The following is a 20,543-nucleotide window of genomic DNA, read 5'->3' as shown; positions in this document are numbered from 1 at the left end:
TCAGGAGTACAGTATGACAGTGTTTCTGTTACATAATGCCACTCAGGAGTACAGTATGACAGTGTGTGTGTTACATAATGCCACTCAGGAGTACAGTATGACAGTGTTTCTGTTTCATAATGACACTCAGGAGTACAGTATGACAGTGTTTCTGTTTCATAATGCCACTCAGGAGTACAGTATGACAGTGTTTCTGTTACATAATGCCACTCAGGAGTACAGTATGACAGTGTTTCTGTTACATAATGCCACTCAGGAGTACAGTATGACAGTGTTTCTGTTACATAATGCCACTCAGGAGTACAGTATGACAGTGTTTCTGTTACATAATGCCACTCAGTACAGTATGACAGTGTTTCTGTTACATAATGCCACTCAGGAGTACAGTATGACAGTGTTTCTGTTACATAATGCCACTCAGGAGTACAGTATGACAGTGTTTGTGTTACATAATGCCACTCAGGAGTACAGTATGACAGTGTTTGTGTTACATAATGCCACTCAGGAGTACAGTATGACAGTGTTTCTGTTACATAATGCCACTCAGGAGTACAGTATGACAGTGTTTCTGTTACATAATGCCACTCAGGAGTACAGTATGACAGTGTTTCTGTTACATAATGCCACTCAGGAGTACAGTATGACAGTGTTTGTGTTACATAATGCCACTCAGGAGTACAGTATGACAGTGTGTGTGTTACATAATGCCACTCAGGAGTACAGTATGACAGTGTTTCTGTTACATAATGCCACTCAGGAGTACAGTATGACAGTGTTTCTGTTACATAATGCCACTCAGGAGTACAGTATGACAGTGTTTCTGTTACATAATGCCACTCAGGAGTACAGTATGACAGTGTTTGTGTTACATAATGCCACTCAGGAGTACAGTATGACAGTGTTTCTGTTACATAATGCCACTCAGGAGTACAGTATGACAGTGTTTCTGTTACATAATGCCACTCAGGAGTACAGTATGACAGTGTGTGTGTTACATAATGCCACTCAGGAGTACAGTATGACAGTGTGTGTGTTGCATAATGCCACTCAGGAGTACAGTATGACAGTGTTTCTGTTACATAATGCCACTCAGGAGTACAGTATGACAGTGTGTGTGTTACATAATGCCACTCAGGAGTACAGTATGACAGTGTTTCTGTTACATAATGCCACTCAGGAGTACAGTATGACAGTGTGTGTGTTACATAATGCCACTCAGGAGTACAGTATGACAGTGTTTGTGTTACATAATGCCACTCAGGAGTACAGTATGACAGTGTGTGTGTTACATAATGCCACTCAGGAGTACAGTATGACAGTGTTTCTGTTACATAATGCCACTCAGGAGTACAGTATGACAGTGTTTCTGTTACATAATGCCACTCAGGAGTACAGTATGACAGTGTTTCTGTTACATAATGCCACTCAGGAGTACAGTATGACAGTGTGTGTGTTACATAATGCCACTCAGGAGTACAGTATGACAGTGTTTCTGTTACATAATGCCACTCAGGAGTACAGTATGACAGTGTTTCTGTTACATAATGACACTCAGGAGTACAGTATGACAGTGTGTGTGTTACATAATGCCACTCAGGAGTACAGTATGACAGTGTGTGTGTGTTACATACCGAGACTATGTCCTCAGGTCTGAGTTTAGGCGGTTCTGGTGCTGGTTCTGGAGCTGCCAGTGTGTCACCAAGCGCGCTGAGGGCATCCAGAGACATGAGGGCATCCAGAGACATAGAATCACCCTGTAGTGAGAAGGAACAATTTGTAATAACATTTTAAATCCTTAAAATAAATCTCAACCTTCTGGACGGAAGCATAATACTTTAGATATTGAAAAATAGCAGATAGATCATAGCTTGGCACCAAGTGCCGCGCTACGAGCTTGTAGATCTGGAGAAAAAAAAAGTTGAGCACCACCGATATAGAAAGTTTAGAAACATAGGCTTTTCAGAAAACTCTTAGGATTTAGAAGCCTTTTTTTTTAATCGACCTCAGTCCAAAATGGGTTAATTAAGTGCAGACAAGATGGGTTTGGCGGGGGCAGTTGGTGGTAGCGGACAAACTGTTTTCTACAGGAGGAGAAAAGAGCACACTCAAAAAGCACATTCTGAGACCAGTCTGTACGGAACAGAACACTGCACAGTTACAACCACAGTCATCTTAACGCTGAGAGAGTAAAAATGACCCGTCTAGCGTCTATGTTGCATTTATTTGTCACGTCCGCTACAGTAAGTTGGAGATCCTCATAATAATAATTTTCTCTGTGGCTCCGACGCTTAATAACGAGCCCCCGTGCGTGCGTCCTCAAGTTGCATGCGTGCCCATGTGGATCTGCTCAGAGCTGGAGCGGCCCCTCCTCCCCAGCCAGGTCTGGCAGTGAGTTTAAGTGTTATTTAGCACCGACATTATTAGAACAAATCAAACGGTCTGCATGAGGAAACACGGCACTCTCGTCGGGGGGACATACTGTATCATGCGTAGGGTAACCAAATGGTCAGCAGCAGCCCTACACAAACATTCAAACAGGACTTCAGTCTATCGTTACCTCTGGTATTGGAGCCTGGACAGCAGAGGACTTGGATGGAGCCACGAAATCTCCAGCGAGTAGATCCAGAGCCGACAGATCGTCTACCTTGGCCTAGGAAACACAAACTGCTCTCAGCAATAGAACACATGCCCTGACCTCATCCTACAGATCCTCTACCTTGGTCTAGGAAACACAAACTGCTCACAGCAATAGAGCACCGAAGTCTGACGTCACTTTCAGTAGAGGGCGTCAGTCCCCAGGTTCATGTATTTGTTTAGTTGCATTGAAATCCCCATTGAGGCGATTTTAGATCGCCTCATATAACAACTGTGTTTGAAAAATAAACATGTCACCCCGTCCGCTTCACTCATATGGATATGAAGAATTAACTGACAGAGAGAAAACGCTAATGTTACTGCTACTGAATTAGTTAGATTTTCGCTAGAAGCAGACTGTATCATATATGAGTGACTGACTGTTGCAAACGATACAGAGACACTTCCCTGACAATAACGCCGAGACAGCTTGTTTATTTTTGGACCACAACGCTTATAGTAGACGATATTAAGATCACCCCATGTTATTCTCCATAGAGAAATTACTTCCGCGAACCAGGGGAATCGTCGGGATGAGCGAGTTACGTCAGGACTTCGGTGCTCCATAGAACACATGCCCTGTGACATCATCCTACAGATCCTCTACCTTGGCCTGTTTTACTGTACCCAATATAGTATTCAATCAATCAATCAATCCATCAATCAATCAATAGAGCCAAAGAAAACAGTAACAATGCAGAAAAGTATAATCCTAATACGAACTGTAAGTGTATTTATGTATTACTTTACTTACTTATATACATCATCATATCATTAAACGTACATTCCATCCTGACACATTCATAATAAGTGGTGGTTAATAATAATCACCTGTGTGGGGGGAGGGGCTGATGGGGGGACAGCAGGGGCACACACTGAGGGGGCCAGGAAGTCTCCAGACAGGAAGTCCAAGGCCTCGCCAGCTCCCATGGAGGGCTGCGTAGAGAGAAAGTGACAGAGGTGCTTCTGTTAGTATTTAATTCATATATCGCATCAAGTATCCTTTACATCACATCATGTCTGAAATAGTTTATTATTATGAGATGAGTGGGTGAGATGAGCTTCACTCCCAGTACAACGATGCTTCAAATGAAAACGTTACAAATATGACATTTCAGTCCCATGTGAGATTCATCATCACATATTATGATCTTGAACTAATGACGGTCATATAGTGTAGGACGAGAAGGTCATGGTTTTAACATTTTGAATGAAAAACATCATTCGAAATCAAGTGCCCTCAATCTCTGCTTATACTGTAGACCTGTTGCAGCATGTGTCAGGTGAGACATTATACTGTAGACCTGTTGCAGCATGTGTCAGGTGAGACATTATACTGTAGACCTGTTGCAGCATGTGTCAGGTGAGACATTATAATGTGACTGACGGTTGTATATCGAGGTCTCTCACCTCGGGTTTGGGAGCGGGCAGATCTTTGACATCGTCTTCTGTAAACCTGTATTCTGGAGGGAGAGTGTCGTCCCTCTCTCCAACACGAACGCCCTTCTCCGACTTGACTTTGCCTTCCTAAAACCGGGAAAAGGTCAAGGTGAGAAAGAGATGAAGAGAACGTTTAACACCATGCTAAAAAGTTATATAGAATCCTTCAACATGATCACCCCAAATTACACGTCCAACCCTAATTTAATAGGGGATTCACACACACACACATAACACACTTTAATCCTCCAGACGGCGGTTTGTTTGATGGCTGGCGCGCACGGACACTGACCATCAACTCTGCGACATTGTCTAAAATAAATCCAGACACACTGCATTGCATTGCCTCTTTGCCGTTATACTACTTCACTGTCAGCCTGCCTGCTATTCACTGTGTCAGTCAGTTCTGTGCTCCAGTGTATTCGTTTGCTATGGATTCTACTTCAGCATTATTATTATTTTGTTTTATTTTGGAAACTGTGCCAAGCAAAGCCCAAGAGCCACGTGTAGTCCGCAGAATAAGATCAGCGCGTACTGCGGTGCTGCGCGTATACGCAGATTCAACAGGAGACGGGCGGCGTTGAGAAATGCGCTGGTGTTACGTGTCGTGCAGCGGCTGTGTTTTTTTTGTTGAGGCTTGGCTCGTCGACTAGAGATTATGTCACGTTCTTTAAAAAAAAAAACAGTCCACTTCCTTCTTTAGGTACGCATGCATTCACATTGGAACGATCCGTATCTGAATACACTTCAACGGTCCAGAGACCCGCCCCCCATGCGGTCCCGGGGACGGTTGGGCGATCCGCTTCCGGGAACGGTACGCATCATTCACACTACCACAACATCTGCCAAGTGGTCCCGAGTGCGCACCCGGGACCATAGTGTGAATCCCCTATTAGAGGCCAGGTAACATGCCACAGTAAGTGAGGTTAAATATTGTGAGCCAAGCTAATGAAGGGTCAATAAAGGGTGTTCCGTACCGAGATGATGTCCTCAGGTCTGAGTTTGGGGGGTTCGAGTAGTGGTTCTGGGGCTCCCAGTGAGTCCCCAAGAGCGCTGAGGGCATCCAGAGACATGGTAGCACCCTGAAGGAGACAAGAGACACTAATAAATCACCTACGTGGAGAGCCTTTGTTTTTGTTAAGTTGTCTACTAGTGTATACTAGTGTCAAAGTATAGGAGTAAAAATGTATACATATTGTGAAAATGTGCTGTGTGAACTATTCTATTGATTGATTGTATACTTTATTAACGGTTTGCAAATAGTACAGTGATACGATTATACAACGGTGCAATAAGGATAACACAAAAAGCCTGAAGTGCTCGTTTCCATTGCGGTCCTGTGTATTCAATTCATAGTGACGTTTAAAGACATACAATAATATACAAGACATCATTAACACTAGTATCAATAAAACATAATATGTACAGTAAACAGTTGGAAGGGGTGGGGGTTCATTTCTGGTGTTAAGCTCAGACTTTGTTAGGACCAAGGATAGGTGCCATTTTATAGTGGTGGTTTTGAAGGAGGTTAAGGTGTGACACTTCTTTTTATGTCTGTCGGTATAGCATTCCGCATGGTGGCATAGCAGCAGAACGCATTTAACCCCATGTTTGTGCCCGAATCTGGGTTGAGCGGTGAAGAGCTCCTTCTGGTGCTGTGTCTGCCTGTGTGTGGCCCCTTTTCCACCAAAAGAACTTTGGTTCTACATTTGGTCCCGTTCTAGATTCATGGAACCAGTTGGTGCTTTCACAGAACCGGCTGCCATTTTTTTGGTTCCAGTTCTGATTTCTGAAAAGAACCAACTTTTAGGGTTCCGCACCAATTCATTTTTCAGTGGAAAGACTTGTTCCCCCCCTGGTGGAAAAAGGGCCTGAGTGTATCTCCTGTCTCACCTCGTCTGTCGTGGGCTTGGTGTCCACGGAGGCTTCCAGTCCAGACATGAGACAGAAGTCGTCAGCAGCAGCTTTCTCCACCTTGGCTTTCTTGTCGGCAGGAGGCTTTCCAGGACTCACCTCCGCAGGGCTTTCAGGTTTCTGGAGCACATGCAGGAGAGAAAAGAGATGACACATGACTTTTCTACATGTGGTGCAAAAAATGGGCCCTAGCTGTCTCTAGAGCATGTGTTCCCAAACATTTCAGGCCTCAAGTACCCCCAAAATAATCATAATTGGGGACCCCCCCCCCAAAAAAAATATATATATAATATTTGGGGACCCGACCCACAGTTTGGGAACCAATTTTTTGTCTTTATGTCTATCTGTCTGTCTTGATCCCTAAGTATCTCTGTCCGCATAAAAGCTGACCAAGCGCAGCTCAGCATATTTTTATTGATTGATTGAATACTTAAAAAAAAAAGTAAGCAGTATGTGGTACAGCAAGTCATTAATGTTAAACAAATAACACAAAAAAGTCCTGGGGACTTGTTTCCATTGTGGTAGCATAACAAAATGTACACAAAAATACATGACTCATCAACAAGAAACTGCATGTACAAAAGAGATGCGCAGATTACAGTTTACAATACCCCCCCTTGTGTTCTCCTGATAGTGTAGCAAGTAAGTACATGCCACAACCATGATGTACAATTACACCCCCTGGACATGGCGCTAGTACAGTATGTTGCAGCCAGGGACTCACCCCCAATCCAAGCCTTGGTGCTGAATACTAAGCAGGGAGGCACTGGGTCCCATTTTTATAGTCTTTGTTTGGTATGACCCCGTCCCCAATCTCCCAATCTCTGGGCGGACACTCCAACCGCAAGGCCGCTGTGCTGTGCTGAGTGTTTTATCAGTAGTAGCAGGATTAAATCAGACACTAAAGCTTGCCCAAAGTCTACCACAAGTCATGTGATTTTAATCATTTGATTAATATGAGTAGTCATTATTACAACATTATGGATGTGCCGTGTAGCGTTCTGTACAGCACTTTGGTAAAACGAGAGTTGTTCTTTTTAAATAAATTGATTTGATTATTGACACTCTTGTTAAGGGCAACATATTAGCCAAATGGGCTGAGTTCACCTATATCCATGCATTCTACGGCACGCTAGGCTACACACAGCTGTGAACTCATTAGTTAGGTCCAGATGTTTACTGTACCTTGACAGAGGCAGGGGGAGGTGGTGCAAAGTTCGAGAAGCCAGCAGATGAGGCCGTCTCCATTTTCTACACATACCAGACAAAAATGACACAAAAATGACATACAAGTTAATTGTTTTGTCTTTGTTATAAAATGTAAAAATGATAATAATAATAATAATAATAAAGTATAATTTATACTTTGATCCAAAGACATGTACTATCAGTTAAATATTTTTCACTTGAAAATGTAATTTCTTTTTACAGAGCGAGCTATTGTACTATGAATACCAAATTGAAATACATTTTTAAATTCGAATTATGAACCTCTTGTCAACGTAGTGTAAAAGACCTCAGTGGTGCCGTCATGACTCATGAGCTAAGTGTAACATTCTAAGTTCTAACTTTAACGTCTAATCAAAGGTTTGGAGACTCCACCGAACCTTGTCTTGTTGGGGTGCTGCGGGAGGTGTGGAGCTCATGAAACCAAACGACAGAGAATCCAGGGCCTCATCTGTGCTCATTGGCTTCTGAGAATGACAAACAAAACAGTGCATCACTACACACAGAGCTTATCACTTCCACAGTATAAACTATGTAAAATACAGTGCCAATCCCAATTCACAAAATTAATGTCTCAAATGACTTGTCAACAGCACAGAGAGAGGGCAAACCAGCTCTAGAAATGAATGTCTCAAATGACTTGTCAACAGCACAGAGAGAGGGCAAACCAGCTCTAGAAATGAATGTCTCAAATGACTTGTCAACAGCACAGAGAGAGGGCAAACCAGCTCTAGAAATGAATGTCTCAAATGACTTGTCAACAGCACAGAGAGAGGGCAAACCAGCTCTAGAAATGAATGTCTCAAATGACTTGTCAACAGCACAGAGAGAGGGCAAACCAGCTCTAGAAATGCCATGTAACGAAATCCACTAGAGGGCACATTGGGCCGAGTAATGAATTCCTAAATGATTCAAAGCAGACGGCACTGTGTGAAGCAACAGTGAAGGAAGGGGAAAAACACTGCCCCACCCATTGCATTCCACAGAACCTAAATCACAACTAAATTCCACTCAATGAAAACATTTGACGTGTCATACTCGCTTTGATGTTGCCACATTATGCCCAATTTGAGAACCGTGACATACTGTACGAAAGCAAAGACGCAAAGACACACTTACAGATTACATTTACAAAGTACAGTCTGCATCTATGCAGACTGTATAGACAGCATACATCTAAATGACATATGTATACATAATATATTATTGATATTGGGCAGAAACTTATTTTCTCCATATTTTAACCTTTTGTGGGTTTTTCTTTTAAATATATAAAGGCATCAAAAGTAGAAGATCTGGAATCTCTGCTACTTTTGCCATTTTAAATTTGGATCCTGAAGAATCATTGAAGTTTTGGACATATGAGGTTTCCACCCGACAGACGATATTTTAACAAGATAACATCTGGATTACATAAGAGCCATGTGTCTGAATAGGCAACAAGCACCGATAGAGATAATGAGACAAAGTAGGCGTAGCCTTCAGTCAGATCAGAATGTGTGTGTGTGTGTGTGTGTGTGTGTGTGTGTGTGTGTGTGTGTGCAGTGTAAAGTAAACAGTGAGAGTGTGATGGGAGGATCATGTAGAAATGTGTGTGTTTGCCTTGCGTTTGTGGGTGGGACAGCAGTGGTTGAAAGTAACTAAGTACATTTACTCTGTGCACTGTGCATGTCTGTGGTTACTTTTACTTCACTTGAGTATTATGATTTTTCAAACAATATTTGCCTCTGAGATTACATCTCAGAGGCAAATATTATATTGCCTATATAATAATAATTTGCATGTTTTACCCATCCTAGGAGCAGTGAGCAGCCGTGGGTGTGAAGCACTCAGGGAGCAGTTAAGTGCCTTGCTCAGGTTGACACTTTGGACACATTGCTGAGGGCTGGAATAGAACCTGCAACCTGGGACCTTTTGCCTTCCCAGGCCGGCTCTCTAACCAATCAACTCCACAAAAAAAAATATTTAGCAGCTACTTTGCGGATTTAGTCGATCAATAATTAATCAAATTATTAATGTAGAATATTTGAAATAGCAGATCTATACAAGCTGCACGTTGTGAGCTTGTAGATATAAAGTATGGAATAGGATTTACCATATTAAAGTGGTTACTTATGAATAATTATAGTCCGGTAACGTGATATGATTCAGAAATGGGCATTCTACATAATGACTACTTTTGCTTTTGCTACTCTGAGCAAATTTCTATGGAACTTTTACTCAATTGGTGTACCTCTCCCACCACCACAGATGTGAATGTGTACGGTTGCTAGTGCGAATGGGTTGGGCAGAACAAAAGCAAATGGGTTCAAGGTGGGTCCTCTTTTTATTATTTGCTGAGCCAACACCCCACAATGCAATGCAACATTCCCTACACCAGAGGAACCAGAAGATCATAGAAATGGTATGTGTGTGTGTGTGTGTGTGTGTGTGTGTGTGTGTGTGTGTGTGTGTGTGTGTGTAATGTCACTTACAGGCTCATCCTTTGGTTTGACATCTGGGAGAGCTGGTGTCTAGAAAATGCAGAGCAACACAGAGTGAATTCAGTTATCATAATTATCATTTACACCTAAACAGTCTTAAATAGGCACAGAAATCTATCATGGCTTACTGTTGAGAATAGATTACATTCACGTATTCTCACCCCTTTACCTTCAATTGATTAAAAAAAAAACAGTATTTCTTTGACCAGGTAGGATACGTAAGAGATTAACATGACCATAATATGGTCATGTTAATCTCTTGCGTATCCTACCTGGTCATATTATGACTAGACAAGCCAGTTATCCAGTTCAGGTGTTCTGGTAACACTTAAACCAAGTAAAAATCTTCTATTACCTACAGTATAGAGCTATAATAGGATGGAACTCATTGCCGAATTGCATAACCAATAAAGAATACAAAATTCACACGATCAAGTTAAAAGAACACCATATGCAAATAAGCCTGCAATAATCCCCAGAGGCACATAATGTGTAATTTAACTACTTTCATTGATTTATTTTTATTTAGATTATATTGATTGTGAATAATTGTAATTCATGTCTTTGTTAAAATGTTTGTCTGTGTCGGACCCCAGGAGGAGTAGCTTTTGTCATGGCAAAAGCTAACGGGGATTCCTAATAAGCAATAAATATAGTTAGTGGTGACTGACCATATCTTCCAACCTGTAGCCTGGAGGGAGTGTGTCCTCCCTCTCTCCACAGAGAACACCCTCCATGCTGTTGATGCCATGCTGTGTCACACACACACACACACACACACACACACACACACACACACACACACACACACACACACACACACACACACACACACACACACACACACACACATACATGCAATGCACACCATTACACACCTGGATTAACCCATTAAGATCCCACCCCCCCGATTCTACAATGAATGCCTTTTAAATCAGTAGATCTCAAACTTTTTCGTGCCCAGGACCCCGCACAATTATATATATTTGGCCGCAGACATTCCATCTGAAACATGTTTTGTTTTTTTGAAGAGAAGATGTGTGTGTTTAAAAAAAAATCACGATTTTTCTAAAATGTTCCCCAAAATAGCAGTTTACTATACTGTAAGTATACGAGCACACCATGCGGCAGGAAGTCACGTGCTGTGAGTTTGCATTTCTGCTATTTTTAAATACGGGTAGCCAACGAAAGAAATTCACAGATGCTTTCACAGTTTTAATGGATTAATATACTCTACCACACAGTTAAAATAGCGTTTTAAAATAAGATACGGATCACAGCTTGAATGTAATCATATCAACATCATCAACTCGACTCAAAAGCACACACAAACACACTTTATATTAAACACGCACGCATGCACACACTGACCTCCGTGACCTCTGGCCCAGTGTATACAGGTGGGGGGGTGAGAGGTTTTGAGGGGGCTAAGCTGCTGGCCAGGGCATCAAAGGGGTCCTCAGAGGGCGCCTGAAAAATACAAGAAACACATCTCACCACGCAGACACACACACACACACACACACACACACACACACACACACACACACACACACACACACACACACACACACACACACACACACACACACACACACACACACACACACACACACACTCTCTGATGGGTGTGTGTAATCCTACTGTACCTCTTTGGCTGCCTTGACCACTGGGGGAGCAACCTCGACCTGCACCTGCAAGCCAGACCAGGAGAGTCAGCATACTAGGCTAGGCTGGACGATATAACCAGGCCCGGTGCTGTGGGGGTACCGTGCCAGAGGGGGCCTGACACCCTCATTTGCAAATTCTGCCCCCTCAGTTTATGTTTTATGTACATATTGTTTTACTATATAAAAATGATGTGCCCCCTCGCCACTTTCAACTGCCCCTTCAGTCAGTTCATCCTGGAGCCGTGCCTAGATATAGTGTGTGTGTGTGTGTGTGTGTGTGTGTGTCAGTCATACTGTATGCATGAAAGTATCCACGTTTTTCAAGGATTAGAGGAGAAGATTCAAACTAGCGCTGGAAACCGACACCATGCAGGCCCTTTGTCTAAGACAAATTTCTTCCTCGGGAGACAAATAATAAAGAACCTTGAGCTTCCTATTGGCCTTAATTTTATAACAATAAAAGGCACTTAAACAAACTGAGCCGCTCACTGTGCTTTCCTTCTTACATCCTAAATCACTCTGCATCCTAAAACACAAAATGTAACGTAACATATTACAACCACAGAACATTCTAGACACTTTTGTTAACATTGCCTATTGCATAACACGGTCTATTGTGCATTATTACATAGAGAGCAAACACAGCGCTGATGGTGCGCTTGACTTACAGTATCAGGCCGTACCAAACAAATATACATCACCATTGACAGACATTATAACTACCTTGCTCTGTGACGGTTTAGACTCCTCTGCCTCTCCCTTTACAGAAACACTCGCAGTTGCAGCAGCTGAGGCAGACTTTGCAACGTTAGTGGGATCGACTTTGGCAGGACTAGGAGCCGCTTTGGCAGCATGGACTTTGGTAGGAGTCTCTTTAATGGGATCTACTTTGGTAGGACTAGGAGCGGCTTTGGCGACTTTGGCGGGCGCCACTTTGGTAGGAGACACTTTGGCGGTATCCATTTTGGTCGGAGTTCCTTTAGCTGTATCCACTTTCGTCGGAGTCCCTTTGGCAGGAGCGACTTTGGCACTCTACAAGGCAATGCATTTAAGATGATTATAGATCAAGTAGAAAACAGAAACTCGGGGTGTTTCCCACAACATCGTCATTGGTCACAATTTAAGACGGCATTATGATGGAGGAACCATGTGAGCAAGGCTTTGAGCATCCACCTTAAGCAATCCCTGAAGCCACCAGCATGACGACAGCCGATGACGTAGACATGCAATGAAATGTGGGCGGAGGAAACACCTCTCCCGCTTCCCGACAACACCTGGATCCTGCCAGCTGTGGTTTGAGTGGGAGTGGCAGTGCAACAGCAAGTGTGGGCACAGCACGAGCTACAGTAAAGACCCTCCTTCCCAACCAGTCAACTCCAGCGCAGAAAAAACAAGGTGTGAAAGTGTGAAGCAGAGAGACGTGCTTCTCTAAGGAGATCTCCTGCAACGACAACATATTCGATAGAGCGATGATGACGACCCTCCCGAAGCAAAGGATCATTCTGCGTGAGAGGAGCATGCAGTCTCACACCAGCCTCTGTGGCACAACGTGGATGGAGGGTAAGGAGAAAGAAATGGAGCAAAGAAGAGCAAAGAAAGCACCGGACGTTTTGAGCAGAAGAGAGGTTTGAAGAGCTCTCTTAACGGCGCTCTGGTGACAGAACTCTACCTTGCTGGCTGTGCCTTTGGGAGACTCTTTGGGTTTGGTTGGAGTGGTGGTGGCTCCGGTGGCAGGGGCTGCTGGAGCTGTGGCTTTGACCGCAGTCTACAAACAATGCAACGATTACTCAACATGTTGACACAACAACGCACAGGGAGTGCATTTAAAATATCTCTCAAAACATTATTATAAAATAATGCATGTAGGACTCTTGCTCAAGGTTACAGTAAAGCAGCATAAAGAGGCTATACAACAGGTCGAAATGGGTTTAAAACTTAGTTAAACCACTGACTGATCAAAGCGGTTAGAACAGGAGAGTTGAGCTACAATCAGACTTTCATGTCACCGTGAAGTAGATGATCTTCTTTCCCCGGGACCCAAACTAGTGAAATAGCATATCTATAAGCTCACAACGCATCGCCCCGCGTTGGGAGCTTGTACAGTAGATCGGCTAGTTTCACTATACTTCTTCAACGTTTGTTTTCTAATTCATGGAATTTCTTATACTTTTCTTTGATTTGCACATGAAATTACTGATTTTCTATAATTGAATTTAGTTTTTAAATGTTTTACTTTTTTGGTATTTTTTATTGAAAATGTTTTGAAATAATATAATAATAATAATAAATATAGGAAACTGCTTGGGAAACAGTGATCTACTGTAGGCCTGGAATCACAGACCAGCCCTCCTGGCTTACTCAATAAGAAGGAAGCGAAGGCCAAAAAGGTTACCTTGGGGATATCTTTAGTGCTGCCCCGCGCCTCTGCTGACGCCATGTCAATAACAGTAGCACCGGCTACTGTAGGAGTAACAAGAGCCGTCTACAAACCAAAGGAGCGAGTGTTTTAGCACATGTTATGAAAATGTTATTGAATATTATGCCCAGCTCACAGTACAAATACAGCAGCATTCACTGCAAGCACAGCGGTCTGGTGTTGAGAAAGAGCAGGTTCTCAGCAAGCGGCCATTGTGAGAAGCGGGGATGGATGGATGTGTGTGGCGCACCCCGGAGGAACCCACAGAGAAGAGGAGGAATGTTTTACAAAAAGGCTTGGGATGAAAAGAAAGAGATAAAACCACAGCATCATGGAAGAAGGGTTGTGAAGTCAAGAGGAGTTGCCACGTAACCCGGGCGAATGAACACCCAACAGTGATGAGTCCCCAAATGAAGGATGAAGTGTTACTGTTGTGTACAAACACCAAACAACCAAAGAAGAAAAGCCCCACACGCGGCTTAGCAGCCACAATAAAAGTGTACCTCCGGCATGGCTTTAGGTGTCACTTTCCCAGTGGTCCCTGTGACTCCTGTCGTCCCAACAGGCTTTGCAGCCATGCCTGATGATGCCTTCTGTAACATATTATCAAGTAGTGATATCAGATCTTCTGATACATCAACTAACGATATAACTTCTGTGACACATCAAGTCTTTTTGTTTTGCTCATACAGTGTTCTCTCTGTCACTCCTGATTGCCTTCGGTCCAAGCTATAACTTCAAGTGTGTAGCTGACAGAGAATAAATCATCACAGGGTAGAGTGTAGGGTTATAATCACCACAGGGTAATCATCGTGTTAGTTGACAACAGTAGTGAGTTATGTTGTCTTGTGTGTACAATTCGTCGTCACCGCCGTATTAGTGATGTTAGCAACACTGCCGAGTCCCTCTCTAGCAGCTAGTAGCTGGCAGGGAGGGGGTCACAGAGGTCAGCTTCTAATGAGAGACAATTATAACTCATGGGGAGTTTCCATTGAGTGAAAAAAGAGATAAAATAGAGTCTGCAACACTGGTATGAAAAACTCAGCTCCACTGGTTTATTTGATTCAACGTTTCGATCCCTTAGGATCTTCTTCAGGAATAGTGTGACAGGGAATGGGTGTGTACCTATATACAGGAAGGGGTACAACTGATTGGCTCTAACGATGGGTGGTGACTCATGCCACCTAAGCCCAAACCAATTAGCCAGTTTCCAATGTCACAATAATAATAATAAACATGACAGGTTTAAATATACACAAATACAAAAATACAACAGGTACAGAATGTGTACACAATATGCAATATTTAAGCACAATAATACACATTGATTTCAGGATAGGACACAAAAAGATTGTCATGGATAACAAAAATCTAATTTGAAATTCCAGATGACTCATTTATTAATTGTTTGGTGTTGAAAATAAAAAAGAGGATAAAGTCCCAAAGCTCCTAGTGAGGAAGCTGAGACCATTACTTTAATTATCACCAATTGTGTCCGATGCTGAGAACAAATGAGGATGAGGACTAGTAGTTCTTCAGGAGGGGCACTCCATCAGAGTACATCATCCGACAACCTACAGATAAGGAAGAGAACATGTGAGATACAAATAGTACAACAGGTGAGTGCCTAAACATAATAAAGTGTGGGGCATGCACACTGTACTACTGCAATAGTTAAAATCATGTTAAAAACCTTCAAGTAAAAAGGGGGATAAATTCACCACAAATGTACTCAAAGGTATACTGGATTGAGAGACTCATAATAAATGTACAATTATAGGAATGGTCTGATGTTGAAAGACTCATTCAAGCCCTTATTAACAGTATTGAGGGTTGACATCCAAAAAGTTTCACGCTGAAGGAGTAGAACATCTATGTCTCCACCCCTAGGTGGCAGTTGGACCCTTTCAATACCAATATACCTCAAGGAGGAAATACAATGTTGGGCTTGGTGGAAATGTAGGGCTACAGGATTTTTGAAATTTTTGTTTCTTATGTCACTCCTATGTTCTGAAATTCTGGTTTTAAGGGGTCTTAGAGTTTTGCCTATGTAGGCAAGCCCACACACACACTTAAGCATATAGACCACATTATTTGTCGTACAGCTGATAAAGCCCTTGACTTTGAAAGTCTTGCCTGTAGTAGGGTGATTAAATGTATGACATTTAGATGTGAAACCACATTGTGCACATCTGCCACACTTGTAATTGCCATCTGGAATATTAGACAAAAAAAGTGTGGGTGTCTCCTGACGTAAATGTGACTTAACCAAGAGGTCTAAATGTCATACATTTAATCACCCTACTACAGGCAAGACTTTCAAAGTCAAGGGCTTTATCAGCTGTACGACAAATAATGTGGTCTATATGCTTAAGTGTGTGTGTGGGCTTGCCTACATAGGCAAAACTCTAAGACCCCTTAAAACCAGAATTTCAGAACATAGGAGTGACATAAGAAACAAAAATTTCAAAAATCCTGTAGCCCTACATTTCCACCAAGCCCAACATTGTATTTCCTCCTTGAGGTATATTGGTATTGAAAGGGTCCAACTGCCACCTAGGGGTGGAGACATTGATGTTCTACTCCTTCAGCGTGAAACTTTTTGGATGTCAACCCTCAATACTGTTAATAAGGGCTTGAATTAGTCTTTCGACATCAGACCATTCCTATAATTGTACATTTATTATGAGTCTCTCAATCCAGTATACCTTTGAGTACATTTGTGGTGAATTTATCCCCCTTTTTACTTGAAGGTTGATTTTAACTATTGCAGTAGTACAGTGTGCATGCCCCACACTTTATTATGTTTAGGCACTCACCTGTTGTACTATTTGTATCTCACATGTTCTCTTCCTTATCTGTAGGTTGTCGGATGATGTACTCTGATGGAGTGCCCCTCCTAAAGAACTACTAGTCCTCATCCTCATTTGTTCTCAGCATCGGACACAATTGGTGATAATTAAAGTAATGGTCTCAGCTTCCTCACTAGGAGCTTTGGGACTTTATCCTCTTTTTTATTACCAAACAATTAATAAATGAGTCATCTGGAATTTCAAATTAGATTTTGTTATCCATGACAATCTTTTTGTGTCCTATCCTGAAATCAATGTGTATTATTGTGCTTAAATATTGCATATTGTGTACACATTCTGTACCTGTTGTATTTTTGTATTTGTGTATATTTAAACCTGTCATGTTTATTATTATTATTGTGACATTGGAAACTGGCTTGGTTTGGGCTTAGGTGGCATGAGTCACCACCCATCGTTAGAGCCAATCAGTTGTACCCCTTCCTGTATATAGGTACACACCCATTCCCTGTCACACTATTCCTGAAGAAGATCCTAAGGGATCGAAACGTTGAATCAAATAAACCAGTGGAGCTGAGTTTTTCATACCAGTGTTGCAGACTCTATTTTTTCTCTTGTACTGCCTTTTGTCTAGCACCTGGGCTAGAGTGGAGGTGCATGCTCTATTTCCTTTGTGAGTTTCCATTGAGTCCCACAGGACTCAATGGAAACTCACTGAACAAGCTCAGAAAAGAATGAGACATAATATGAGTAGAACAAGATTCAATCCTCTTTACGGGCCGGGCGGCTGGCGTAGCTGTCTGGGCACCTTGGCTGGTAATCCAGTCTGGCAGTGTGCCGCGGGTTCGACTCCTGATCCCGACGGCCTATACTGCGTATCACCCCCCCCCCCCCCCCCCAATCTCTCTCCCCATTTCCTGTCAGCCTACTTTCATCAATAAAAATAAAAAAGGCGAAAGCAAAAAATATATATCTTAAAAAATAAATAATCCCTACATTTGGGTCCATTTGAACACTCTTTGAGGGTTTAATTAAAGCTGGATATTTTGCTGTGCAGGTTGGAAGAGCTGCTGCTCTACAGAACTATTTATTTTCCCCCGCTATTCAATTTGACATTCAGGCCCTGTGTGGCGCATTTGGCTCAGAAGCTGTTGAATGGCCTCTACACTGAATAGAAGTTAATTACGAGCAATAAAGTTTGAAAAAAATACATCAGTGGTCTTATCTGAGACCAATTCAACAATTGGGTTAGACACCTGCAATTGTGCTCAAATTATACCTAAATCAATTGCGACACACACCACAGTACATACTTAATCAGAAAGGTTCTATAATTATCCATACATCATTCACCTTCTTTATGCCTTATGTCTGTTTGAGAAATTTACCACTAAGAATGTGTTGAGTTGAGCGGTTTCTACTGAGCCTGTGTGTTTGTGAATATTAACTTCCTTGAGAGCTTTTTGTGGAGGATCAATATTTAGAATTGTGACATAACAGAGAAAAAACTCATGATACAATGTTTTCCACATTATCTCCGTGAATTACTCTCCTTATAACTGGAGCTAGAACGCGTTACAAAATGCCTTGAATACTTCTGTTCAATTCTGTCTTGAAAATCCAAAAAAATAAACCATCATAAGAACATCAAAGCCATGTGTTTTCACTCAAGGTCATTGTTGGGGTTAGTACTGCTCTCCCCCGTGCCGAGACGTTGGGTGTTTCCTCAAGTGCTTGAATGGAAGGAAAAGGAAGGTTTTCTTTTCTCCGCGTTGCACCTTAACCCATTCTGGGAGTTAGCATCATGTCGCGCTTTAGCTATTGAAAAATAGCAGATCTACAAGCTCATAGCGCGCCACCGAGTGGCGCGCTACGAGCTTGTAGGTCTGCTATTCTTTGAAAAAAATCGAAGAACGACTGACATTTTTCAGAATCTGATCTCAGGTCAGAATGGGTTCATCAGACCAGTGTGTGTCCAGTGGATAAACCTTGTATGAATCTGATCTCAGGTCAGAATGGGTTCATCAGACCAGTGTGTGTCCCAGTGGAAACCTCGTATGAATCTGATCTCAGGTCAGAATGGGTTCATCAGACCAGTGTGTGTCCAGTGGATAAACCTCGTATGAATCTGATCTCAGGTCAGAATGGGTTCATCAGACCAGTGTGTGTCCCATTGGAAACCTCGTATGAATCTGATCTCAGGTCAGAATGGGTTAAGAGGATGCAGCTAACCATGTCCACACTGAACCGAGAAACCACGGAGAACTCTTATCACGCTAAGCTACAACAGGAAAGGATATAACAATACCCAATGTGACCCAGATGAGATACGGAGAGTGAGGGGGGCGTCAGTTGGAAAGGTTATCACACTTGGGGGGAAAAGTAAAAGGGAAAACCACTCATTTTCAACATTGAACTATGTCATTAATATACCTTAGAGTTGTTGTGTGGAAATAATAAAAAGTCCCCCCCCTACTATTTATCCTAGAACTGGAGGTCTAGAACTTGGGGTCATGTGATCAGTGACATCACAATGATGTACTCTTTGGCTTGCAAAGTACATCTTCGTGATGTCACCAAACATCTCTTAAGCCATGTGTACAGTACAGTATATGTACTGTACAAACAATGTGTCCAAACTAGGTACGCCAGGGTTAATGTGTTTAAGGAAAGAGAGTGAGAGAGACGGGGAGAGAGAAAACATGTGAGACGAACGCGTTACACGTACCTCAAACTGGGCAGGCTTCACGGAGGAGACCTGGGCTGCTGCTGTGGGCGTGGCCTGGCTGGGCTGCGACTACAGAGCATGAGACAGACAGACAGACAGAGAGAGAGAGAGAGAGAGTTATTAGAGTGCACCGAGTCAGTCAGTCAGTCATAATGATTTCAAGATCCACTGGAGCCACACACAACACAACGAGCAACAATCTGGGCTTGTTGAAAAGAGGCACACACACAGCAGAATAAAACATTCCATGCAGCCCATTTCTGGATGCAGAGCAAAATATGCAGAAGATTTCTGTTTGCCACAGCGTACAGCAGTTTAAAAGATAATTAGAGGAAGATGCTATGTATAGAGAAACATCCTGCTGTATCTACTGTACTCTAGCCTCTCTAGACTAGACTAGACATTTTGGTCCGATGCCAGATTTTGGAGGGTCTTCGACCACCGATGTCGATGAAATAATTAAAATGTTTCTAATAATAATCTAATCCTGCAAACTTTGAAAGCCAATGTTAGCCAATTAGGATGGAATATGAAATATCGGACAGATCCGGCGTGAACACATGACTATAGAGATAGTGTGTAACGATTTGCGGGATTTTTGGACAGAATCTGTAGGAGTAATATCAACAAAAGTGTTTTTCAAAAGTCTGCCTCCTGGTGGCGCTATAACAGACCGTTCTGGATCATTTGGGGCAGAGGTTCATCATTGGCATGTGTGTGCAAAATATGGCATCGACCGGGTTAACGGTGCCGGAAATTAGCTGTACACAGACGGACAGATGGACACACACACACGGACGGACGGACTCACACACACACGGACGGAGTGCAAAACATACTCTCTCCCCATGCCTTCGGCCTGGTGGAGACAATAATAAATAAAATTGGGAAAAACTTTAGCCCTAGACAAAAAAAAAGGTACAGCTCACAACGTGTCACACTAATGCAATTCTAAGATCATCTATTTCTTAAGGCTTTCTCCTATACATGCCCAAAATAGGGAAGTGGTAAAAAAAACACATCAGCTGCATGAATGCAGATGACGATGGCGTCAAAAGTTCGGTCTGGCTCTACTGTATAATTCACTTATCTCCCTCTTACTCACTGTGTCACACACTATGGCCCTGAATCCTGAGTTTTATCTCCAACTGGCAGTTTGCAGGCAATATAAGAATTAAACACTACTCTAAATTCTAACCAGGAAGGGAGTGATTTTGTATG

General features: G+C 42.5%; 1 protein-coding gene across 16 annotated transcripts in view; it reads right to left on the bottom strand.

The window, feature by feature from the left end:
* Positions 1-20,543, bottom strand: part of cast (calpastatin) — a 61,669-nt gene that overhangs the window by 10,819 nt on the left and 30,307 nt on the right. For 10 of the 16 annotated variants that reach the window (XR_014569669.1, XR_014569670.1, XR_014569671.1 and 7 more), the window contains 17 exons: positions 19,323-19,391; positions 14,288-14,377; positions 13,761-13,850; positions 13,038-13,133; positions 12,092-12,400; positions 11,348-11,392; positions 11,070-11,168; positions 10,370-10,450; positions 9,690-9,728; positions 7,596-7,682; positions 7,174-7,239; positions 5,968-6,108; positions 5,052-5,156; positions 4,045-4,161; positions 3,466-3,570; positions 2,558-2,650; positions 1,632-1,754 (listed from right to left, as the gene is read on the bottom strand). Coding sequence is in view for 13 of the 16 variants with exons in the window: in XM_083771857.1 (XP_083627983.1) it covers positions 1,632-1,754; positions 2,558-2,650; positions 3,466-3,570; positions 4,045-4,161; positions 5,052-5,156; positions 5,968-6,108; positions 7,174-7,239; positions 7,596-7,682; positions 9,690-9,728; positions 10,370-10,450; positions 11,070-11,168; positions 11,348-11,392; positions 12,092-12,400; positions 13,038-13,133; positions 13,761-13,850; positions 14,288-14,377; positions 19,323-19,391 (1,755 nt within the window). In the remaining 3 variants the exon portion in view is untranslated. The remainder of the gene's footprint in view (positions 1-1,631; positions 1,755-2,557; positions 2,651-3,465; positions 3,571-4,044; positions 4,162-5,051; positions 5,157-5,967; positions 6,109-7,173; positions 7,240-7,595; positions 7,683-9,689; positions 9,729-10,369; positions 10,451-11,069; positions 11,169-11,347; positions 11,393-12,091; positions 12,401-13,037; positions 13,134-13,760; positions 13,851-14,287; positions 14,378-19,322; positions 19,392-20,543) is intronic. The other 6 variants (XM_083771854.1, XM_083771856.1, XM_083771853.1 and 3 more) reach the window with 3 other exon arrangements.

Source organism: Protomyctophum parallelum (assembly GCF_964188405.1).
Source record: "Protomyctophum parallelum genome assembly, chromosome: 8".
In the NCBI taxonomy this organism is placed as follows: Eukaryota; Metazoa; Chordata; class Actinopteri; order Myctophiformes; family Myctophidae; genus Protomyctophum; species Protomyctophum parallelum.
The sequence above is the reverse complement of the archived record's forward strand: the minus strand, read 5'-3'. Positions and strand labels throughout refer to the sequence as shown.